Source organism: Monodon monoceros, unplaced genomic scaffold (assembly GCF_005190385.1).
Source record: "Monodon monoceros isolate NGI ecotype Baffin Bay Population unplaced genomic scaffold, NGI_Narwhal_1 Super_Scaffold_6, whole genome shotgun sequence".
NCBI classification, from domain to species: domain Eukaryota; kingdom Metazoa; phylum Chordata; class Mammalia; order Artiodactyla; family Monodontidae; genus Monodon; species Monodon monoceros.
In genome coordinates, this window is record NW_021703783.1 from 24,066,349 (window position 1) to 24,086,551 (window position 20,203).

The 20,203-nt window shown below is 39.5% G+C and overlaps 1 protein-coding gene across 3 annotated transcripts in view; it reads right to left on the bottom strand.

Annotated features, from left to right (window-relative positions):
• Positions 1 to 20,203, bottom strand: part of TMTC1 (transmembrane and tetratricopeptide repeat containing 1) — a 260,748-nt gene that overhangs the window by 100,725 nt on the left and 139,820 nt on the right. For 2 of the 3 annotated variants that reach the window (XM_029204345.1, XM_029204347.1), the window contains exon 8: positions 18,012 to 18,201. The exons of the other annotated variant lie outside the window; for it this stretch is intronic. In XM_029204345.1, the coding sequence (XP_029060178.1) occupies positions 18,012 to 18,201 (190 nt within the window). The remainder of the gene's footprint in view (positions 1 to 18,011; positions 18,202 to 20,203) is intronic. 3 annotated transcript variants of the gene reach the window in all.

Below are 20,203 nucleotides of genomic sequence, written 5' to 3' on the forward strand. Positions count from 1 at the left end.
CTACGTGTTCATTTGTGTTGAAACCAAAGCTATCTGGGTGGACTCAGGAGAAAGGAGGAGCTGAGGGGAGGCATCAGAACCCCCATTAGATACCTCTGCCTTCAGGGGAGGTCCTGTCCAGAGAAGAATCAGTGGTACACTGGACAGGGGCCCTGTGGGACCAAGGAGAGAAAACTGTCAGCAGTAGCTCAGTCTTGTGCCCAGAGCCTGTCCAGAGCAGAGAGGGGAAAAGGCCACCTCCTAGCAGTCCAGGTCTTCCATCATACTCCCCGCATCCAGCTCTGGCTAGTGAAACAAAGATGACACAGGTAATGCAGCCGAATCCCTGGTTAAGAACTATGACTTGGGACTGCCCTGGTGGTGCAGTGGTTAAGACTGCCCTCCAGTGCAGGGAGTGTGGGTTCGATCCCTGGTCGGGGAGCTAAGATCCCACATGTCTCGTGGCCAAAATACCAAAACATAAAACAGAAGCAGTATTGTAACAAATTCAATAAAGACTTTAAAAATGGTCCACATCAAAAAAAATCTTAAAAAAAAAAGAACTATAACTTAATAAAGTGACCTTAGGTGGGAGGGAGGCTGATGCAATTAACCAATTTTTTCCTTCTGTAAGAATTCAATTAAGAACCAGGATGGATTTAACCATGCAAGTGAAGTCATGTGTGAATTTAGCTTTGATGATGAGGAAACAAGAGGCAGAGGATAAATTAGATGCATTTTCATAAATAGTTCTGTTCCTGTGAAAATACACACACTTGGCAGAAGTGGTCTTCTACCTATGACTACCGCTTAAATATTTCTAAGATGTCCCTTTGCCAAAACCTTCCAAAGCAGGATGCTATAGACTTATTTTCTGTTAAGAAAGAGACAAGATTTTTACTTTTTCACACCGTGAGTCACACTCACTCAGAAGTATGGTTCATCTATCCACTTGGGATTGTCACACAGAGATCAGTCCCTTCCCTCTGTAATCTAAAATGAATAAGGAGAAGGAACCACAAAAATCCCACACAGTTTCACACAGTAAAGATGCAAATATTTTAGAGCAGCATTTCTTAAAGACTATAATTCATCCTACTTTATCAAACAAATTACAGAGAGATGTTTGACTTACTTCAAGGTTACAAGATATGAAAGTAATAATAAATTTAGTAAGCTTCTCTCTTAACAGCTAAAAAAAGGGATTTTTACTTGTCCAATTGAGCTTCTGAAGTAACTGCTATGAATAATGGATTTGATTCCTGTTTTCCATCAATGTGCTCATCCAAAATTAAAATATCTTCTATAATCAAAATAGGTTGGATCTCATTGGATAAGATCCACTTTCCTGCTTCTGATACATATGGTGATAAAAGCCTAGTGGATCATCTTTTTTTATCAAAGTTGTTAAAAGCTCTTTTTTACAAGTAACTGACATGATTAAGTAATGCTCTTCCCTTCCCTTTAACTGTGCATCTTCCCTTACCTTTAACTGAACAGCCTAACTACCACAGCCTAAAAGGGCAAATTTAATGGACTAATGAATGTAACAAAGGATGGAGACAAAGGCTCTAGGTTTTAAAATAGTATCAAATACTTGTAATTTTCCATATTCAGACATTCCAACACCTATTATCATTTTTTCATTAGGCCTGCTTTCCACCAAACAGCAACAGCATAAATCTCTAAAGTGTAGCTAAGAGAGAAGCAGCAATAATATGATCTATATAAGGCTTGACACAAAAGCAAGAATTTGACCATGTATCACTAATTGAGAGTCATTTTTCCCTTGGGAAATTACAAGGTAAAAGAAAAAAATCTTCTAGACAGAAAAACAAAGGGTGAAAGTGTTTCTCCAACAAGCCTTGGCATTGACTTATTCCCGAAGCAAAGGCACTGTCCGAGTGAGCACCCAAATCTGTAACAGGCAGAAAACTAGAGTTTTCAGTTCAGTTTACTGGCCAAAGTCACCCGCATCAAAAGGGATTGTGGTGCCTTGGAATGGAGACAGTTTTCAAGGCAATGCCAGGGAGGCTGATGTTAATAAATGTTCTTCCCAGTTAATCGCTTTTTAATACCAAATGCCAGGGGGCTGGGTCACAAACTGACTAGGCCAATTTGGCCATCGAAAGTTGCCGTCCTTCTGTAAATAGTGCTGGCCTCTGGCAATCAGAGCCAGACAGGACACAAAAATGAAAGCAGGCTTTACATGAAATTCTGCCAAAAGTGCAACCATTTATTATCAAACAGTCACACACTAGCTTATCATGAAGCTCCAGGAAGTCTTTTCTCTGTCCTCCAGCCTTCCTACAAGAAGCTTCCATGAAAGGACCTATGCTCTGCGGGAAGGACAGCTCGCTTTCCACTCAGGTAAGGCATAGAGGTACTCTGTCAAGCACCTTCTTTTTAAATCAACAGTGAAGCAAATAAAGATACAATTTTTAGCTTTCTCCAGTTACAGGGAGCACTACATGTGCAGAGATACATGCCATGTCACTTTGGTTTCACTTGGAAAACTGTTACTTCATATAGGGATGAATCAGTTACTCAAGGTAATACTCACTTCCCCAACCTATGGCATTTGATGGATGGCCATGCAGTATCCTCTTCCCATCATGAACCTTAGCAGTCACAGTCATTGCATCAAATACCCACATCCAAATTTCTAATTACAGCCTCAATCTGATGAAAACCAAGGCTCCAGGAATCTGGTCCAAGGCTGTACCTCTCACTTTTTCAGGTGGTATTGCTATAGGGATAATAATATGAAAATTATTTTGTTGATGCTGTGGTGGTGGCTATTGTTTTTGAAGGTACATATATGGCAGCAAGAAAGCGTTTAAACACTGCTCAAGAATGGACTCTCAAAATTCACTTAGCCACCAGCCCTGATATCTCCAAGTCAATACTTCCCAAAACATGCTATCATAACACTGATCCTGCAAGAAGGCCCTAAAAAAGTTTCCAAATTCAAATAAATTTGAGAAATGCCACTTACTATATACCCCATTTAAAAACTCAATAGCTAGGACATGGAAACAACCTAAATGTCCAAAGATAGATGAATGGATAAAGAAGATGTGGTACATATATACAATGGAATATTACTCAGCCATAAAAAGGAATGAAGTTGGTCATTTGTAGAGATGTGGATGGATCTAGAGACTGCCATACAGAGTGAAATAAGCCAGAAAGACAAAAACAAATACTATGTATTAACTCATATATGTGGAATCTAGAAAAATGGTACAGATGAACCTATTTGTAGGATAGGAATAGAGATGCAGACGTAGAGAACGGACATGTGGACATGGTGGGGAAGGGGAGGGTGGGACAAATTGTGAGATTAGGTTTGACATAAATACACTACCATGAGTAAAATAGATAGCTAGTGGGAACCTGCTGTATAGCTCAGGGTGCTCAGTTTGGTGCTCTGTGATGACCTAGATGGGTGGGATGGGGGTGGGGTGGGAGGGAGGTCCAAGAGGGAGGGGATATAGGTATACATAGAGCTGATTCACTTCATTATACAGCAGAAACTAACACAACACTGTAAAGCAATTTTACTCCAATAAAAAAAAAAAAAACTCAAAAGGCTGCTTAGAGCACAGTGAAGGTTTTGTGAAGTCCGTCAGTAAAGAAAAATATATTTAACTTCTCTAAACCTAGTGCTTCTGAAATGCAGGATCTTTATTTAGAGTAACCTTACTTAATGACATATATGATGCTAGAACATATTTTGAGAAATGCTGGTATAAACTGCTCAAGCAGAATGAAGTTAAAAAGAAAAGTTTCCATCATAGGAGCTTCTATAACCTGTCCCCAAAATCATCTCACTGTCTGCCAAATATTCCCTACATCTCTTTCATAGCCTTCATGCTACAGGTGAAATACATTTTCTGTCGCTCATCCTTCGTAGAATAGATGATTTCCATGTAAAAAATCACTATACATTTAGAGAACTTTATCAAGCCATCCATCAGCATAGTCTTGGCTCCCGCCAGGACAAGTCCTAAGAGCAGGAAAGTTTCTTGGCAGGTGAGAGGCATATCTGTGTTTAGAAGGATAATTCTCTCAGAGCTGGGGGGATGGACTGAAAGTGGAGAAAACCAAGCTCTTCAAGGTAGCTACTGGGTTTACTTCTATTCTTATTCTCCATACTCAGCATATATATATATATATATATATATATATATATATTTTTTTTTTTTTTTTTTTTTTTGCTGTACGCGGGCCTCTAACTGTTGTGGCCTCTCCCGTTGCGGAGCACAGGCTCCAGACGCACAGGCCGAGCGGTCATGGCCCACGGGCCCAGCCATCCCGTGGCATCTGGGATCTTCCCGGACCGGGGCACGAACCCGTGTCCCTTGCATCGCAGGCAGACTCTCAACCACTGCGCCACCAGGGAAACCCTCAGCATATTTTTTGGAACAAATGAATGATCAATAAATTAAATATCGAATACGTTATCATTTCCTGTAGGCTTTTCCTTTCTAAATGCACCTTCCTGCACTTACAAATTTATTCTGCTTGTCTCTAAATACCTTGTCAGCTTTTAAGACCAGTTTCTATTTCCAACCACAGCTATAAATGTGGCTGCTGACTGCAACTGGTCATGCTACTCAGATTCCTGGCCTCTGCCTCTGAGACACACAAAGTACAGGAGCATCAAGGATACTACAGGACACTCCCCCTAACAATTTGCTTCCTCAAAGTATTCTTGGTAACTTTTCCAACCTTAGCAATGAGGCCCTTGGTAAAACACTGTCACTGATTACTCATTCATTCAACAAATGTGTATTATTGCCTTCTCTTTTTAGTCTCTTTGGGCATTGTGCTTACAGGCAATCACTTAAAGAATTTAGCAATCAATAACTTCCATCTTCTCTGTATTTTCCAGACACTATTCTAGGCTCTTTGGCATACATCAGTTAGCAAAACAGACACACACACACGAAAAGTTGCCTTTCCAGAGAGGGAAAAAAAAGATAGTCTGGTGAGGGGTATCTGCAATATAAGGTGGGTGGACAAGAAGAGGGTTGCAATTCCAAACATGGTGGACAGAGTACGCCTCATTGAGAAGGTGGCAATTAAGCAAAGACTTGCAAGAGATGAAGGAGTCAGCCACAGTATTCGTTTCATAGGAAGAAATGAATTCAAGAAGAAACCAGAAAAATAATGGGGACAGAGCATGTCAAACCTTTTCAGCCATTATAGAAGTTATGACTTTTACTTGCGAGAAATAAGGAGCCACTGAAAAATTTTAAGTACAAGAAAGAGAGGATCTGATTTACATTTTTAAGAATCATGGTAGTCACTGTACTGAGAATATTCTTGACCACTGGCACTAGGGTAGAAGCAGGCCAACTAGTTGGAGGCTATGGTAATAATCTAGGTGAGAGAGAATGGCTTGGACCAGGGTGATAGCAGTGAAGGCAATGAGAAGTGGTCAGATTCTAGACATATTTTGAAACAAAAGTTGACAGGATTTACTGATGGGTTGAATGTAATAGTAACGAGCAAGACAGAGAGGCAACAAGAAAACCCCAAGAATTTTGGCTTGGGCAACTAGTAGGATGCACAAAGTGGGAAATCATGGTCAGGGAAACAATGAACGGGTAAGTTCAGGAGTTAAATTTCAGAATGTTGACTTGAAACACCATGTGGAAATGCATTTATACAGCACTTGCCTTCCTGAGCAATCCCATGTACCATATATATTATTTCATTTATTCTGATTATATTTTAGGTGACAAAAAAGTTTGAAGACCCTATTGTCAACATTTTGATGTGTAATAATGTAAATACAGAAACGTTAAAGCTTGTATGACAGACTCGTTTTCTTTCTAATACTCCATGCTGCCTCTTTAGGCAAAGCATGTGTAAAAGTAAGGCATTTTAGTTTAGTTTTGTTTTCTTTTTTAATGAGGGGATTGATTCTCCCCACGTTGCATTTATCACTCCTTTATAGGCTCCTTGGGCTTTGTACTTAGAGTGAACCACCTAGAGAATCTGGCAATCAGTCACTTCAGTCTCCTTTGTATTTTCCAATACAATAAGCATTTCCATTGGGTTTTCTGTTTAGAGGAACTTGTTTTGGCTGCTTTTAGTTTTGGGCATCCTAATTACGTATTTCATGGTTTTCTTCAAACAAGATGGAAAGGGTGTGCTCCTTTACATAGAAATGTCACATTCTCAATGGAAATAATGACAGAATGCCTCCAGGAGTTACAAAAATGTCTTTTGACCTTTTTAAGAGTTTAAAACAATCAGAAGCATTGCAAGGCTAAGTGGTAATGAGTTGCTTTTATGAGAGTATAAATCACTAAGTTAAAATAAATGGTAAAATGTGTTAAAAATTAAGCTTATCACTCAAAAGGTGACAACTATTCTGAATAAAAGCAAACAATAATACAGACTATAAAATCTTGCTGAGAATCATAAAGCATACAATCAAGAAAAATAAATAAAGCTGTTACTGATGTCTGAAAATTCCTTTTTTCCATTATGCAACTATCTAAAATTCTTCCATTAATAAATTCAGTTAGTCTTCCAGCTAAGGTATGAACATCAGAGGGGTAGGTAAGTCATTTTCTTATTAAAGAGTGTGACTTGTGAAAATGTAATTGCTGTGTGAAGGCAAGGAATAAAACAAATTATTTAATGATGTGAAAAAACTCCTGCCAGGCCCAGATCAAAAGCCAAGCAGAGCAGTGCAACCGAACTGTGTACTACACCGAACATGAGAAGGATCTGCATTAGGTTCAGATGCAGCACAAGGAAAAATGACTTCCCAGGTGACATATTAGTAATAGACAACAAAGAATGCCTTGGGAAGACTGCACAAGGGCCTCTGATTTTCAGGTAGCCACTGAATAAAAAGATGCATCTCCAATGGCTATTTTGTTCCAATACCCAGCACTGAGTGGAATGGAGAAATCTGGTAATGACAGTAACAGCTTTTAAGAACAACAATAAAAGAAAATGAATCTTTTCTTGTATCTTGCTTATTCTGGTAAACTTTCAAATACCCTTAAAAACGTCTATCATATTTCTATAGTTTGGAGGTTTAGGTGATAACTCCAATGTTCATTTGTACATAAGTCAGTGATATTTGTACTATTCTCTTTCTCTTGATAAACATTCATTTTTTGAACTAGATAGAGTAGTTTTATGTTAGGATTCTGCCCTTATATGATATTTGAACATATCTACTTCCAAATTCCAAAATACGCTTAAACATTAAACACCTGCAAGTATGTTACTACTCTTAGCTCTTAGGTCAAGAATTTAAACCTCTGTTATCTAGGATGGGGGAATAAAGGGAGGTGGGAGGGCAGGATCAATCTTCAGCAGTGTTATAAATATTTTTTGATGATCTAAAGCATGACTGTAAATTGAAATATACAGAATCAAAAAAAAAAAAAAAAAAGCACTCGGGCTTCCCTGGTGGCACAGTGGTTGAGAGTCCGCCTGCCGATGCAGGGGACGTGGGTTCGTGCCCCAGTCCAGGAAGATCCCACATGCTGCGGAGCGGCTGGGCCCTTGAGCCATGGCCGCTGAGCCTGCGCGTCCGGAGCCTGTGCTCCGCAACGGGAGACGCCACAACAGTGAGACGCCCGCGTACCGCAAAAAAAAAAAAAAAAAAAGCAGTCAACTGGGTTACATTTTTTCAAGACTGGTTATTCCTACAAAATGGAAACAAGAGGCCTTATTGTGCTCCTGACTTTGAGCTGTGACGATTTCTCGATGATGGTGATGGTGACAAGGACTACAAAAACAGCTGTCATGTACTCAGTGTTTCCCACATGCCAGCCACTGTGCTGAGTGTCCAGTGTGGCTTGCCATGGTTCAACCTCACAATAACTACGGTGCAAGAACAGGGCTGAACAAGGTGAGCTCACACGGGTCAGGGGCACAGCCTGGCCTGACTCAGGTCCATGCTAACCACCCCACTCTGCAGCCTCCCCTTGTCCCAGCCTCGGGACTCTGGATCTGGAACTTGGGGCAGTACTCCTCCACACCTGGGCTGCCTCTTACATGGAGGGGCCTGGCTCCCACCTGAAGTTGGTGGTCATGCATTTAAAGTAGACTACCAAATGAAATTAGAGTGACAGAACATAAGTCACAATTTGTAACACGTATGGCAAAGCAGTGATGTAAAAGTATGTGGGAAGAGGCAGTAGCAATGGATCTTTAAATGTGTTCCATTTTAAAATAAGGTGCAAATTCAACTTCTCCATTTTCCAGTATCACATCTGATGAAGTGATAAGCTCATTTTCCAACTTTCATCAGAAAAATGACGTAAACAGAAATCTCAGCTTTAGCCCATGGCTAAAATTGACTACAGGTACTGCCTTGGAAAACTGTGACCCGGTAGCAGGACATTATCACCACTGGTAAAAGTGGCAGGTCGAGAAGCCAGCTGAGGGCAGTAAGAAGAGCCTGGATCAACTAGGCTGGCCAAATTTGAGACAGAGAGACATCCCAGACAATGGCTCCTCCCAAAGCACTGGTGGTCACAGACAGATGGACCATGGCAAGACATCACAGGGCCTCTTCTATCAGTGATTACAGGGGTTCCAAAGCAGGACAAACAGGATGGGTTGTAAATGAGCTGGAAAGATTGGACCTCCTAATAGTATGAGGAGAATTCTCATGAATTGAGGACAAAGGGTGGAGAACATGAAGCTTCCAGAGAATGGAAACTGAAAAGAAAAATGTAGGCCAGAAGAAAAGAAAAAAAAAAACAAAACCCATTAATATTGGCACAAAGCCATTAACCAGTAAATGCAATCTTCATTCCTCAAGTTCAATTTTATCTTACCATTTGGTGTACTACAACACGATGCTTATTTTACAGGGTTTCATAATGGCTATTCTGGAATTTAAAAGAGTTATTCCACAGTGATCTATGTGACACAATAATACCATAACATACTATTTGGATAAGCTAAATGCAAAGTAATTTCCAGAAATCTGAAAGCGTGTTCAGTTCAACCGTATGAATCTATGGTAGTACAGTGTTCTACAGCAGGGGTCAGCTAATTTATGCGACACTGGTGGAGTTGAATAGTGACAGACTGTATGACAAAACCTCAAATATTTTCTATCTGGTTCTTTGCCAAAAGAAAGAGAAAAGTTTGCCATCTCCTGGTCTGCCCTATTGTATTATGCTTATTCTCATAAGCTCCTTCTGTGCCAAGTGCTTTTGGGAATGAGGTAAGAATGTCAATGAGAAAATAATCACTTTCCCATCTCTCCTCCTGTTGAGTTGTGTGGGCGTTTTAATGAAAGAGAGATCTAAGGCTAACAGTCTCCATTTGTCCATGTCTGCTCTTTCACGGAGTGTGTTGCTGGAGGCTGTGATACACACTAGCGTGGAGGCTAATTAAGAGCAAGGCTGGGAACAGGCATGAAGGGAGATCTCAGAGAAGAACACAGCCACCTCCCGAAGGAGAAGATGCAGCCTCTCCATTTCCACCAAGTTGTCACTGGTGGTCACCTCCACTGGTCAGGCTGCACATTCATCCCTATGCAGACCTGAGAATTTGACTTGTGTTCCAGGGCCCAGAGACGTAGCCGACGATTGGTGCTGGTTTCAAGGGAATGATGTAGGAGACCGTGAATGGAAAATCTGGGGCAAAGCTGTGACCTCTACTGAAAATGAAAACAAAAAAAACCAACCCTTAAAGCCTCATACCTGGGGGAGCGGACCTCCACTGCTTAATGTCTGTTCTCAAAAGACATCTCATTGTTGAGGTCATTATTGGGAAAGCTGGGTATCATTAACTTTCCTCTCTTTTCCTCACGTTTTACTTTTTTACAAGCATGCCCCTTATTATAAAAGATATAAAAAACAATCTTAACATCTCAAGATACCTTGTGAGAATGTCATAAAGAATCAATAACAAATAAATTACTCTTAAATATAACTTAGTGGTGCTTCCTCTGTAACACAGGAAATCGCATTAAAGGACATGGGAAAAGGGCAAGTATAAAGAGTAGGACCAACGGTATTAACTCCTGTAAACAATCCAAATTGATCCAAGCCTTCCTGACATGCCTGACACATGTCACTGTTTTACTGCAAGTCAATGGTCTGATGATGCACAGTCTGTAAGAAAAACCCAAGTACACTTTCGGCCTATTGCTCTCTTGGTCTATAAACATTCACTATTCACAGAAGAGAATGGAATAACCAGCCTCCATGGCTTAAGTGCTCTTTATCTCTACCGTACATACATTCCAACAGAGAGATTATCCTCATCACAACGAGTGAGAGCAAGTTAGTTCACTTTAAAATTCATTGTTAAAAAAAAATTCAATCCAATAATGAGTTTCTAGATTGTTCTCTACATTATGTAATATAAGCTCAAATGTATTCCTCGTGAATAAAGGGTGTGAATAGAAGGAGGTGATGGAGAGGCACAGAATAAGACAAACTTCACATTTAAATTCTCAAAGATGCAAGTGAGCTCTTTTATGATAAATAATAAACTACTCCCTGAGGTCTTAAATTTCTTATGCCATGAAAATAGGACAAATGAGAAACAATCTTTAAATTAATTCTGTGATTATTTCTAGAGAAAGAAAACCCTCAGATTCTGAGCCCTAGTTCTCCCACTCAACCCTGGACAAAAGCTTGTCAAAATTCAGACATCTGCTCTCTGAGCTGCTTACCTAGAGGGACACTCCAACTGGCTGTGGAAGTGGCCTAGAAGGGTCTGGTTTATAATGGTGTGTAACTTAACTTACTTGTATAAAAGAGAGAATTTGTTTTTGTTTTCAATAAGTGTAAAAATGTACAAGGACAAATGTTCAAAGTAGGCCTGCAGAGGGTGGGTCTCGGGGTGTGGTTGGGAATTGGGAAATAACTGCTGTTTTATTTCTTACATGTGGTAGTTTGTTGCTTTGTAAAGTCAAAATATTTTCCAGAAAAATTCAGTTAAGTGTAAATACAATTGTTTCAGGGTAGATTATATCCCCCTCCTCCAGTGCCCTGGTTGATAACAAGGTAGGATGAAAGAAGTGAGTTTGGTAAATTGGAGGAGAAACAAAGATTGTAAACATATATATTGCCCCAAAGTTATGCCCTCCCCAAAGCTGGTTAATATTAGCAAAAGAAAGATTTGTATGTCTTATAGATGCCTTATGGACCCCAAGGCTGCCCTCTTCCTTCAACCCTCACTTCTTATCTTCCACAAACACATATACAGAAACATCTAAATTCTTTACAAAGGACCTGAATTCTTTCCCCATCTCATTCCCCTCCATGGCCAGACCTTATCAACAAGAAAATCAGACAAAACCATCCAACAGTTAACAGAGCCAGAGACCCTGTGGAAAAAGCATGGCAGGTAAAAAGAAAGTAGGCAGAGGCTTAAAAGACCTAGGCTTGATCCTGTGCACACACGCGTGCACACACACACACACACACACACACACACACACACACACACACTCTCCATCATCTCCTGGACATCATTTCATCTGGCTCTACCCTTGACCCCTCTGCTGCAGCTGTGTCAGCTTCCCTGCTGTTCTGTGAACACTCCACTACTTTCCTGCCTCAGGGTCTTGGCACTTGCTTTCCTTCTACTTGAAATACCCCTCCCCCAACAGCCAAATGGCTCATTCCTTCATTTCCTTTATATCTCTGCTCAATGTCATAATATCTGTGAGGCCAGCCCTGACTTCCTCCCAGCCCTTATCAACACCTGGCACGTAACGACAAATTTTAAGTGTTTAACTGTAAGCTCCATGTAGGCAAGACCTTCATTTTGTTCCCTGCTGTAATCCTGGCAACAAGTAGACACTCAATCAACATTAAGAGAATTAAAGAGGAAGAAGTAGTGAGGCTAAAAAGAACATACTCTCCCCTGACTATAAGCCAGGGTGGCCTTTGTATGATTGAGAATCCATCAAAGGTGAAATAAAAGAAATATTTTCCATGATTCCCTGGACTCAATGTTTATGCTTGTTTATCCAATCATTTTTTCCCCTGGTAATGTATCATATGGACTCACTATCTCAAAATTTAAGGAAATAGCCAGGGATCATAAAGTAATTTCAATCCAACACATTGATGCAGTACACACATCATTTAGAAATATTCTAGGTGGACAGAGCTGTGTTTATTTTGCTGACATTATTGTAAACATTTCATCCACTGTTCGTTTTTAGCACGGAAAAATGTCCACAAAGCAAGACCTCTATTTTCATAAAATCTTAATTCTACTGTGTATTGTCTTGGAGTCAGAGCCCTTAGGATCCTGTCCTTAGTAACTAATCACCACACAGAATAACCAAGATTATCTCCGCTTCAAGAGCTTACGAATTAGCAGGAGAATCTGATTTTTAAGACCTTCCAATGTGTAAGTAGATCAAGAACAAAGAGGCAAGGCCACGTAAACACGAGCTAGATGCCAAACCTCTGCCTCCAAACTCTGAAAGAAGAAAATGTAGAAAGTGCAAGTAGCCTCCAAGAATTGCCAGAGGCTTTAGTTAATGTTTGCAAAGAATTTTCAAGATGAAAACCACCACAGAAGAGCTAAATCTTACTACCACCACAGCTGGAATGCTTTGCCAATGTTTTTCCTGATGCAGTAAAGTGATTTTGGAACAAATTCCATGAAAGAAAAGGATTAACAGCCTTCCGACGAGGAAGTTTCCATTCATTTATCATGTTACCACAGACACTCTGGGGATGGCCAAGGTCCGCCAATGTGCAGGGGTTTACTGCCAGCATGAAGGTCCAACTTTAACATAACCTGACCAAGGTGACAGCCTGTGGGGACTCACCACTCCCTTTAGTTAGCTGGGAGAGTGTCAAGAAAACCCCTTCCTGACATACCAGTCCAGCACTCTACCACATTTGCTCTTGCAGATCAATACCAGTATAGCAGGCACGTCAAACCACACTGAAAGGCTAATAAAACAAACCTCATATTGACTCCCAAACATTTCACACCAGTATTGAGCACAGTCTTTTTTTAGGCTTTAAATATAGTTCACTTAAGCAAAAGGTTCTGCATACCAAAATCGAAAAAGAGTTTCTAACTTTTTATGATCTTATTCATTTAGATAATGTATATTGAGTGGCAAACAATAAAATTTAGATAATAAATATTGGATGTGACAAACTCTTGATGTTAGAAATATGGCATTGAACAAAACAGAAAATAATTTCTGTCCTCGTGGGGTTTATGCTCTAGTTGGAGGAAATAGACATTACATAAAGTAACAAAATTATATAGCATTTTAGAAACTGGAAGTATAGTGAAGAAAAAGTTAAGTGAAAGGGAGGTAAGATGTGGAGCAGAGGGTATGTGATTGTATTTTAAATAGGGTAGTTATGGTAGCCCTTACAGAGAAGATGAAATCTGTGCTCATATAAAAATTAAGTCAAAATGGACCAATAACCTAAACATCAGAGCTAAAACTGTAAAACTCTTAGAAGAAAACTGAGTGGGAAATCTTTATGACCTCGAATGTGACGATGGATTCTTAGATTTGACACCAAAAGCAATGAATAACAAAAGAAAACAATGAATTGGACTTCATTAAAAACTTTTTTGCATTAAAGGACATTATCAAGAATGTGAAATGACAATTTAAAGAATGGGAGAAAATATTTCCAAATCACCTATCTGTTGGGAATTTAATATCCTGAACTCTTACAATTCAACAACAAAAAGACAACCCAGTTAAAAAAAAATGACCAGAGGGGCATCCCTGGTGGCCCAGTGGTTAAGAATCCACCTGCCAATGCAGGGGACACGGGTTCGAGCCCTGATCCGGGAAGATCCCACATGCCATGGAGCATCTAAGCCCACGAACCACACTACTGAGCCAATGTGCCACAACTACTGAAGCCCGTGCGCCTAGAGCCTGTGCTCCACAACAAGAGAAGCCCCCGCAGTGAGAAGCCCGCGTACCACAACGAAGAGTAGCTCCCACTTGCCACAGCTAGAGGAAGCCCACGTGCAGCAACAAAGACCCAATGCAGCCAAAAAAAAAGAATAAATAAATTTATAAAAACAAACAAACAAAAAAGCACCTTGTTAAAATGACCAAAGGACCTGAATAGACATTTCTCCAAAGAAAATACACAGATGGCCAAAAGGCACATGAAAAGATGTTCATCACTGATCATTAAGGAAATGCACATCAAAACCACAGTGAGATACTTCTTCATGCCCACCAGAACAGCTTTAAATATAATAATACAAAATAACAAACATTGGCAAAGATGTAGAGAAATAGGAACCCCTGTACATTCCTGGTGGAAAAATAAAAGGGTGCATCCACTGTGAAAAACAGTTCCTCAAAAAGTTAAACAGAATTACCATATGACCCAGCAATTTCACTCCCAGGTATATACCCAAGAGAAATGAAAAAGTATGTCCCACACAGAAACTTGTACACCAATGTGTATAGTAGCATTGTTCGTACTAGCCAAAAGGTGGAAGCAGCCGTAATGTCTATCAACAGATGAATGCATAAACCAACTGTGGTATATATCCAATGAAATATTATTCAGTCAAAAAAGGAACAGAGTATTGATATACAGTACAACTTTGGATGAACTTCAAAACTACTATGCAAAGTAAAAGAAGTCAGACACAAAAGGTCACATATTGTATTACTGTAATTATTGTATAATTTACTTTATATCCAGAATAGGCAAATCCATAGAGACAGAAAGCAGACCAGAGGTTACCAGGGGATGGGGTAGGGAGAGTTGGGAGTCATTACTTAATGGGTATGGGGTGTTTTTAATGAAATTATGAAAGAGCTCTGAAAGAGAACAGGTAAGTACACAACATTGTGAACACACTAGTGCCACTAAATTGGAATGGTTAATTGTATGTTATGCAAATTTCACCTCAAGTAAAAAAACAAAAAAATTTTTCATCAGATTTACAGGATCACATACTGTGTTTTATATTCTACTTTAAGTTCTGTATTCATTCTAGCCTTTAATCTATTTGTAACATTTTAATCTTTTTTTAAAACACACCTTTATTGAGATACCATTCACATACAATAGAATTCACCCATTTTATGTGTATATTCTGATGAGTTTTGGTAAATGTACATATAATCCAGCAACTAAAACCACAATCAAATTTTAGACATTTCACACCCCGAAAAGTTCCTTCAAGTCTTTTTTACAGTCAATTCCCAATCCCAGGTTTTCTGTCATTAAAATTCTGCCTTTTCTAGCCGTATAAACTTCTAGAAAAGGCAGAATTATAATGACAGACATTTCATATGAATGGAATTATGCAGTATTTGATCTTAAATGCCTGGTTTCTTTCACTTGGTAAGTATTTGAGGTTAATTTTTGTTGTTTTATGTATCAGTAAATTATTTGTTCCTTTAAAATTTTCAATAATTTACCACATTAAGTTTATCCATTTCCAAGGTGAGGTCACTAGATGATCTTTAGTTTTCAACTAGTATAAATAAAGCTGCTATGAATATTTACTTGTAAGACTCTTGTATGGATATAAGTTTCCATCTCTCTTCAGTAGATACTGAGAAGCAGAATTGCTTATTTTTATGTTTAACTTCTTACAAAACTGCTGAATTTTTCCAAAGTGGCTGACCCATTTTTCATTCTCACCAGTCATGTATGAGGCTTCCAGTTGCTCCACATTCTTAGTCAACACTTACTATTGTGAACCTTTTTAATCACAGTCATTCTATAGAGTGTATAGTGGTTCTTTTTTGTGGTTTTGAGTTTCCCTAATGACTAGTGATGCTGAGCATCTTTTCATGTACTTATTACTCTTTGTATATCTTCTTTTGTGAAGTGTCTATTTGAATCTTTTGTCCATTTTTAATGAGTTGTCTTCTAATTATTGAATTTTAAGAGTTCTTTAAATATCCTAGATACAAGTCCTTTGTAGGTATATGTTTTGCAAATATTTTCTCCCAATTTGTAGCTTGCCATTTGATTTAATTAACATTATCTTTTGAGGAACAGAGTTTTTAATCCTGATGATGTCCAGTTTATCATCATTTTCTTTCATAATTTGCACTTTATGTATCCTAAGAAATCTTTGCTTAACACAAGTTTACAAAGATTTTCTATTTCCTTTTAGAATTTTTGGTGTTATTTAACTCTTTTGTTTAGGACTATGATCCACTTAGAAATACTTTCTAAGGGTATAGTATGAGTTAAGGATTAATGTTCTCATTTTTCCCTTACAGATAATTCGTTATTTCAGTATCTTATATTTCACCATTGAATTACATTGGTAACTTTGTTAAAAATCAGTTAAGCTTGTAAATGTGAGTTTATCTTTGGAATGTGAATTCTATTCCATTTTCTACTGACTATTTTTTCCTGACTTTGGGTCACCTATTTCTTTACATGTCCAGTAATCTAATTAAAAACCCGGCATTGTGTGTCATACACTATAGTGACTCTCTATTCTTTTTTTTTTTTTTTTTTTCTTTTGCGTTACGCGGGCCTCTCAATGCTGTGGCCTCTCCCGTTGCGGAGCACAGGCTCCGGACGTACAGGCTCAGCGGCCACGGCTCACGGGCCCAGCCGCTCCGTGGCATGTGGGATCTTCCCAGACCGGGGCACGAACCCGCATCCCCTGCATCGGCAGGCGGACTCTCAACCACTGCGCCACCAGGGAAGCCCTCTCTATTCTATTTTAGTCTTCTGAAATTTGATGGTTTCCTGTTTTAATATATGATAAACTTGCCTGAATTCAAACTGAAAAATCTCTTTTTATGTAGAGAGCTGAAATTTTTGCTCAGTGGGGTTTTATTTGTTTCTTTCCTTCTTTTGCCTGGATCTCTGGGGAATCTCTCTTGTTCTTGCGTAGCTTTGTGATCAGCCAATGATTTCAACAGAGGTTATATACAGACAACTAAAGCCAGCGAAACTTCCACCCTCTGCCGCCCAACCTGCATTTGTGTTGAAGAATTCATTCAAATTTGTGGCAAATAAGTTAAGTCTCCCCAGGCTTTCAGTTTTGCTCGCGCTTTCTAGGATGTCCCACGTGCACATGTTGTTTTCTCATTCATCCGTGAATGCACGGAGAGTGTTATTATCTCAGCCCTTCTACAGCTCTCTTGCTTCCAAAATCTACCCCTTAAATTGCTAGCTGCTCTGCTACTCTCCCAAACCAAATCAGCCACCTCCAGCCAGTAAACCTGTGAGGTTTTTTTGTTTGTTTGTTTTTGTTTTTGTTTTCTTGCGGTATGCGGGCCTCTCACTGTTGTGGCCTCTCCCGTTGCGGAGCACAGGTGCCGGACGGGCAGGCTCAACGGCCATGGCTCACGGGCCTAGCCGCTCCGCGGCATGTGGGATCTTCCTGGACCGGGGCACGAACCCGTGTCCCCTGCATCGGCAGGCGGACTCTCAACCACTGCACCACCAGGGAAGCCCAACCTGTGAGTTTTTAACACTAGATCTGGGGGGATGGGAATATTCTCAGGCAAGAAGCATCTTACACAAGGCAGTAGCAGTTTTTAATAAGTAAATATTTTCAAGTTCTTTGCTGTCTTTGATCATTTTTGAAATGGTTACATTTAATAATTTTTTCCACGTTCCAATATTTTTCCAAGTTCCCAATATTAAAACTTTTAATAAAGTTTTGTACTATTATCTTTTTTTTGAAGTGAGAATCACCCAGCCAACTCAGGCAGGCATTTATTAGTGTAAGCAGAATCTTAACCATATTTAAGCACTTATGAACATGTTATCATTATCTCATTTATCATTACATGAAATCAAACGAATTGGGTCAAAAATGAGTCAACCACTGCAAGAAAAAAATTTCTCATTTGCAAACATTGTAACCTTGGTCTATTAACCCCGATAAGATCTTTAAAATATATATTACCTTTCTGGAAAAATTTTAAATACACAAAGTTTTTTAGATGAATGAGTAAATTCGATTTAGACCCACACCCCCTTGCAAAAAAAAAAAAAAAAAGTTACTGAGTATAGAGTATCTCTCTTGAAATGTAGAATTCATTTGAATCTTAAGAAAATTACCTTGACGGCTGCTAAACAATGAAGGCTCAGTAAGGCCATCACAACTGCCAGAAGGATGGTGGCTAAGTTCCGCGTGTCCCATATGGTCTCTACCAGAGGAATACTGCCCACCTGCCAGTCATAGCACAGGGTAACAGGTGCAAGCAGAAGCCACACGTTGAAGGCCAAGAGGTAGGAATAGGTAAGTAATCTACAAAGAGAAGAAGAGTCACTGAAACATAACTCGAGATCCATGACATTTTGCAAACATTCATTCACCATGTTTCTATTAAATAGCACTTCTATACTATCAATGTTATAGAAAAGACAAGGTAAGATGGAAAGTCATTCATTCATTTAGTCATTAAGTTGACCATTTTGGAATCTATTTAGTAGCCGCTAGTCACTGTGGTAAGTGCTGGCCTTTCAATGATGAATAAGACAGAGTTTCCATGACCTATATTTAAAAATTATCATAAATAAATACATAACAACTGAGATAAATGGTATAGATGAAAGCATATGACATGAAAAGCTGCCCTGTTGGGTACTATTCCCTGGGTAAGAGACATTTGACCTGTCCCTTTTTAATAGTGCCCCAAATCCTGCAGTAGATATGAAAATATTAACTATTTTATAATAGATTGATCCATTTGGAACTATTTCAAAAAAATAAAAATATCTGTGGTAAGGAGATAAAGTCTCTTACAAATTGAGAGGCTAGCCTTTAAGAGGAGGGAAGTTAACAGCTGTCCTTGATAATAAGAATAGCCAGGTGGACCTAGGGAAGGAAATTTATGAATAGGGATGTTACTCCTGTTTCCCGGCTGTGTCTAGGCACTAAGGCATTCTAACTGACCCCCTTCCTTTCAGTGTAGAGGAAACTAAATTTACTTAAATTTGTTCAGTAAACACAAATTCTTTAACTTGTGTTCTAGACCCTTGAAAACTGTAGAACTTTCAGCATATAACAAACTCCATCCAAACCTCTGCACTAGGGGATGGCCAAACTCTAGTATGGCTTTTAGCAGCATAAGGCCATGTTCCTGGGATGACCCCAGCCCCTCCACTAAAATGCCTGCCTGAGAAAGATCATCATTGCCAGGAGAATTTACCTTTTTCTAGCTAATCCCTGACAAAAAGGCCCCTGACCTCCCTTTCTTAGAGCACTTACTACAAAGGACTTAGAGTCGGGAATACGTATCTCTTACAACTCAGAACTGTCTTTCTCAAGGACCTGAGGGTCATTCCTTTAAAATGTGATCATCAGAGGAAGGGGCCTGTCTCCCAGACTGTGGGAGGACAGGATCCTAACTCTGATAACTGCCAGCCAGCAGACACAGCCTAAATGCACTTAGACGATCAATCCTTTGTAATTTCTTACTTCTCTGACTCTGCCGAGACCCCTTTGCCGCCCCTCCCATTCTCTCTTTAAAATACCCAGTCAACCCTGCGCAAATCAGAATGGAGCTCAGCTCTTTCCTGAACTGTCAGTAGTTACTGAATAAAGTGTGTTCTTATTGCTTTAACTAATGTCCAGCTGTGTTTATCTTTGACACTCTACATGGGACTAAACCAGAGAAATAGATAAATCCCTTGCCCTCAAGGAATGTAAAATCCAATAGTGAAAATAAGATACACAGAATTAAAGAGGCAGAAGGAGATGAGTGCCATGAGGGTTCAGAATGTGAAAAGAAGAGCTCCCTCATCGCCAGATTCTTTTGGAGGAAACCCTGGATGCGCAAATAAGTTGAATCAGATAACTTCTAGGCTAGTTTCCAATGTTAAGAGTCAATTCACCCTGAATTCCTCTCAGTAAGTAGCTCTGGTTTAGAACACCCCTCCCAGCCCTTTCCAATTTATCTCCTTCCCTTTCCTCCTCTTCCTCCAAGGTTGGCAGTGGAAAAATCATTAGCAATGATCAGGAAAGGCTCAGTGATGGGGATTATTCACTGCCTCTGCTCTCAAACCCCAACAGAGAAATGGGTCAGATATTTCAATGGTGTTTCTCAACACTCCCCTCCCTGTTGTTATTTTAAATAAAATATGAATGTACAGATAGTGCAGTATATACTGAAAGTTTGATGAAGTCCAAGCTTTGTTATTTATCAAAGATAAAAACAAAAAAGCCACCTTATCCCTTTTAGGTTTGGGCCTGTGAAACTGCCTCGTTAGAATGCCAACTCCACAGAATGATGACTGGGTCACTTAGG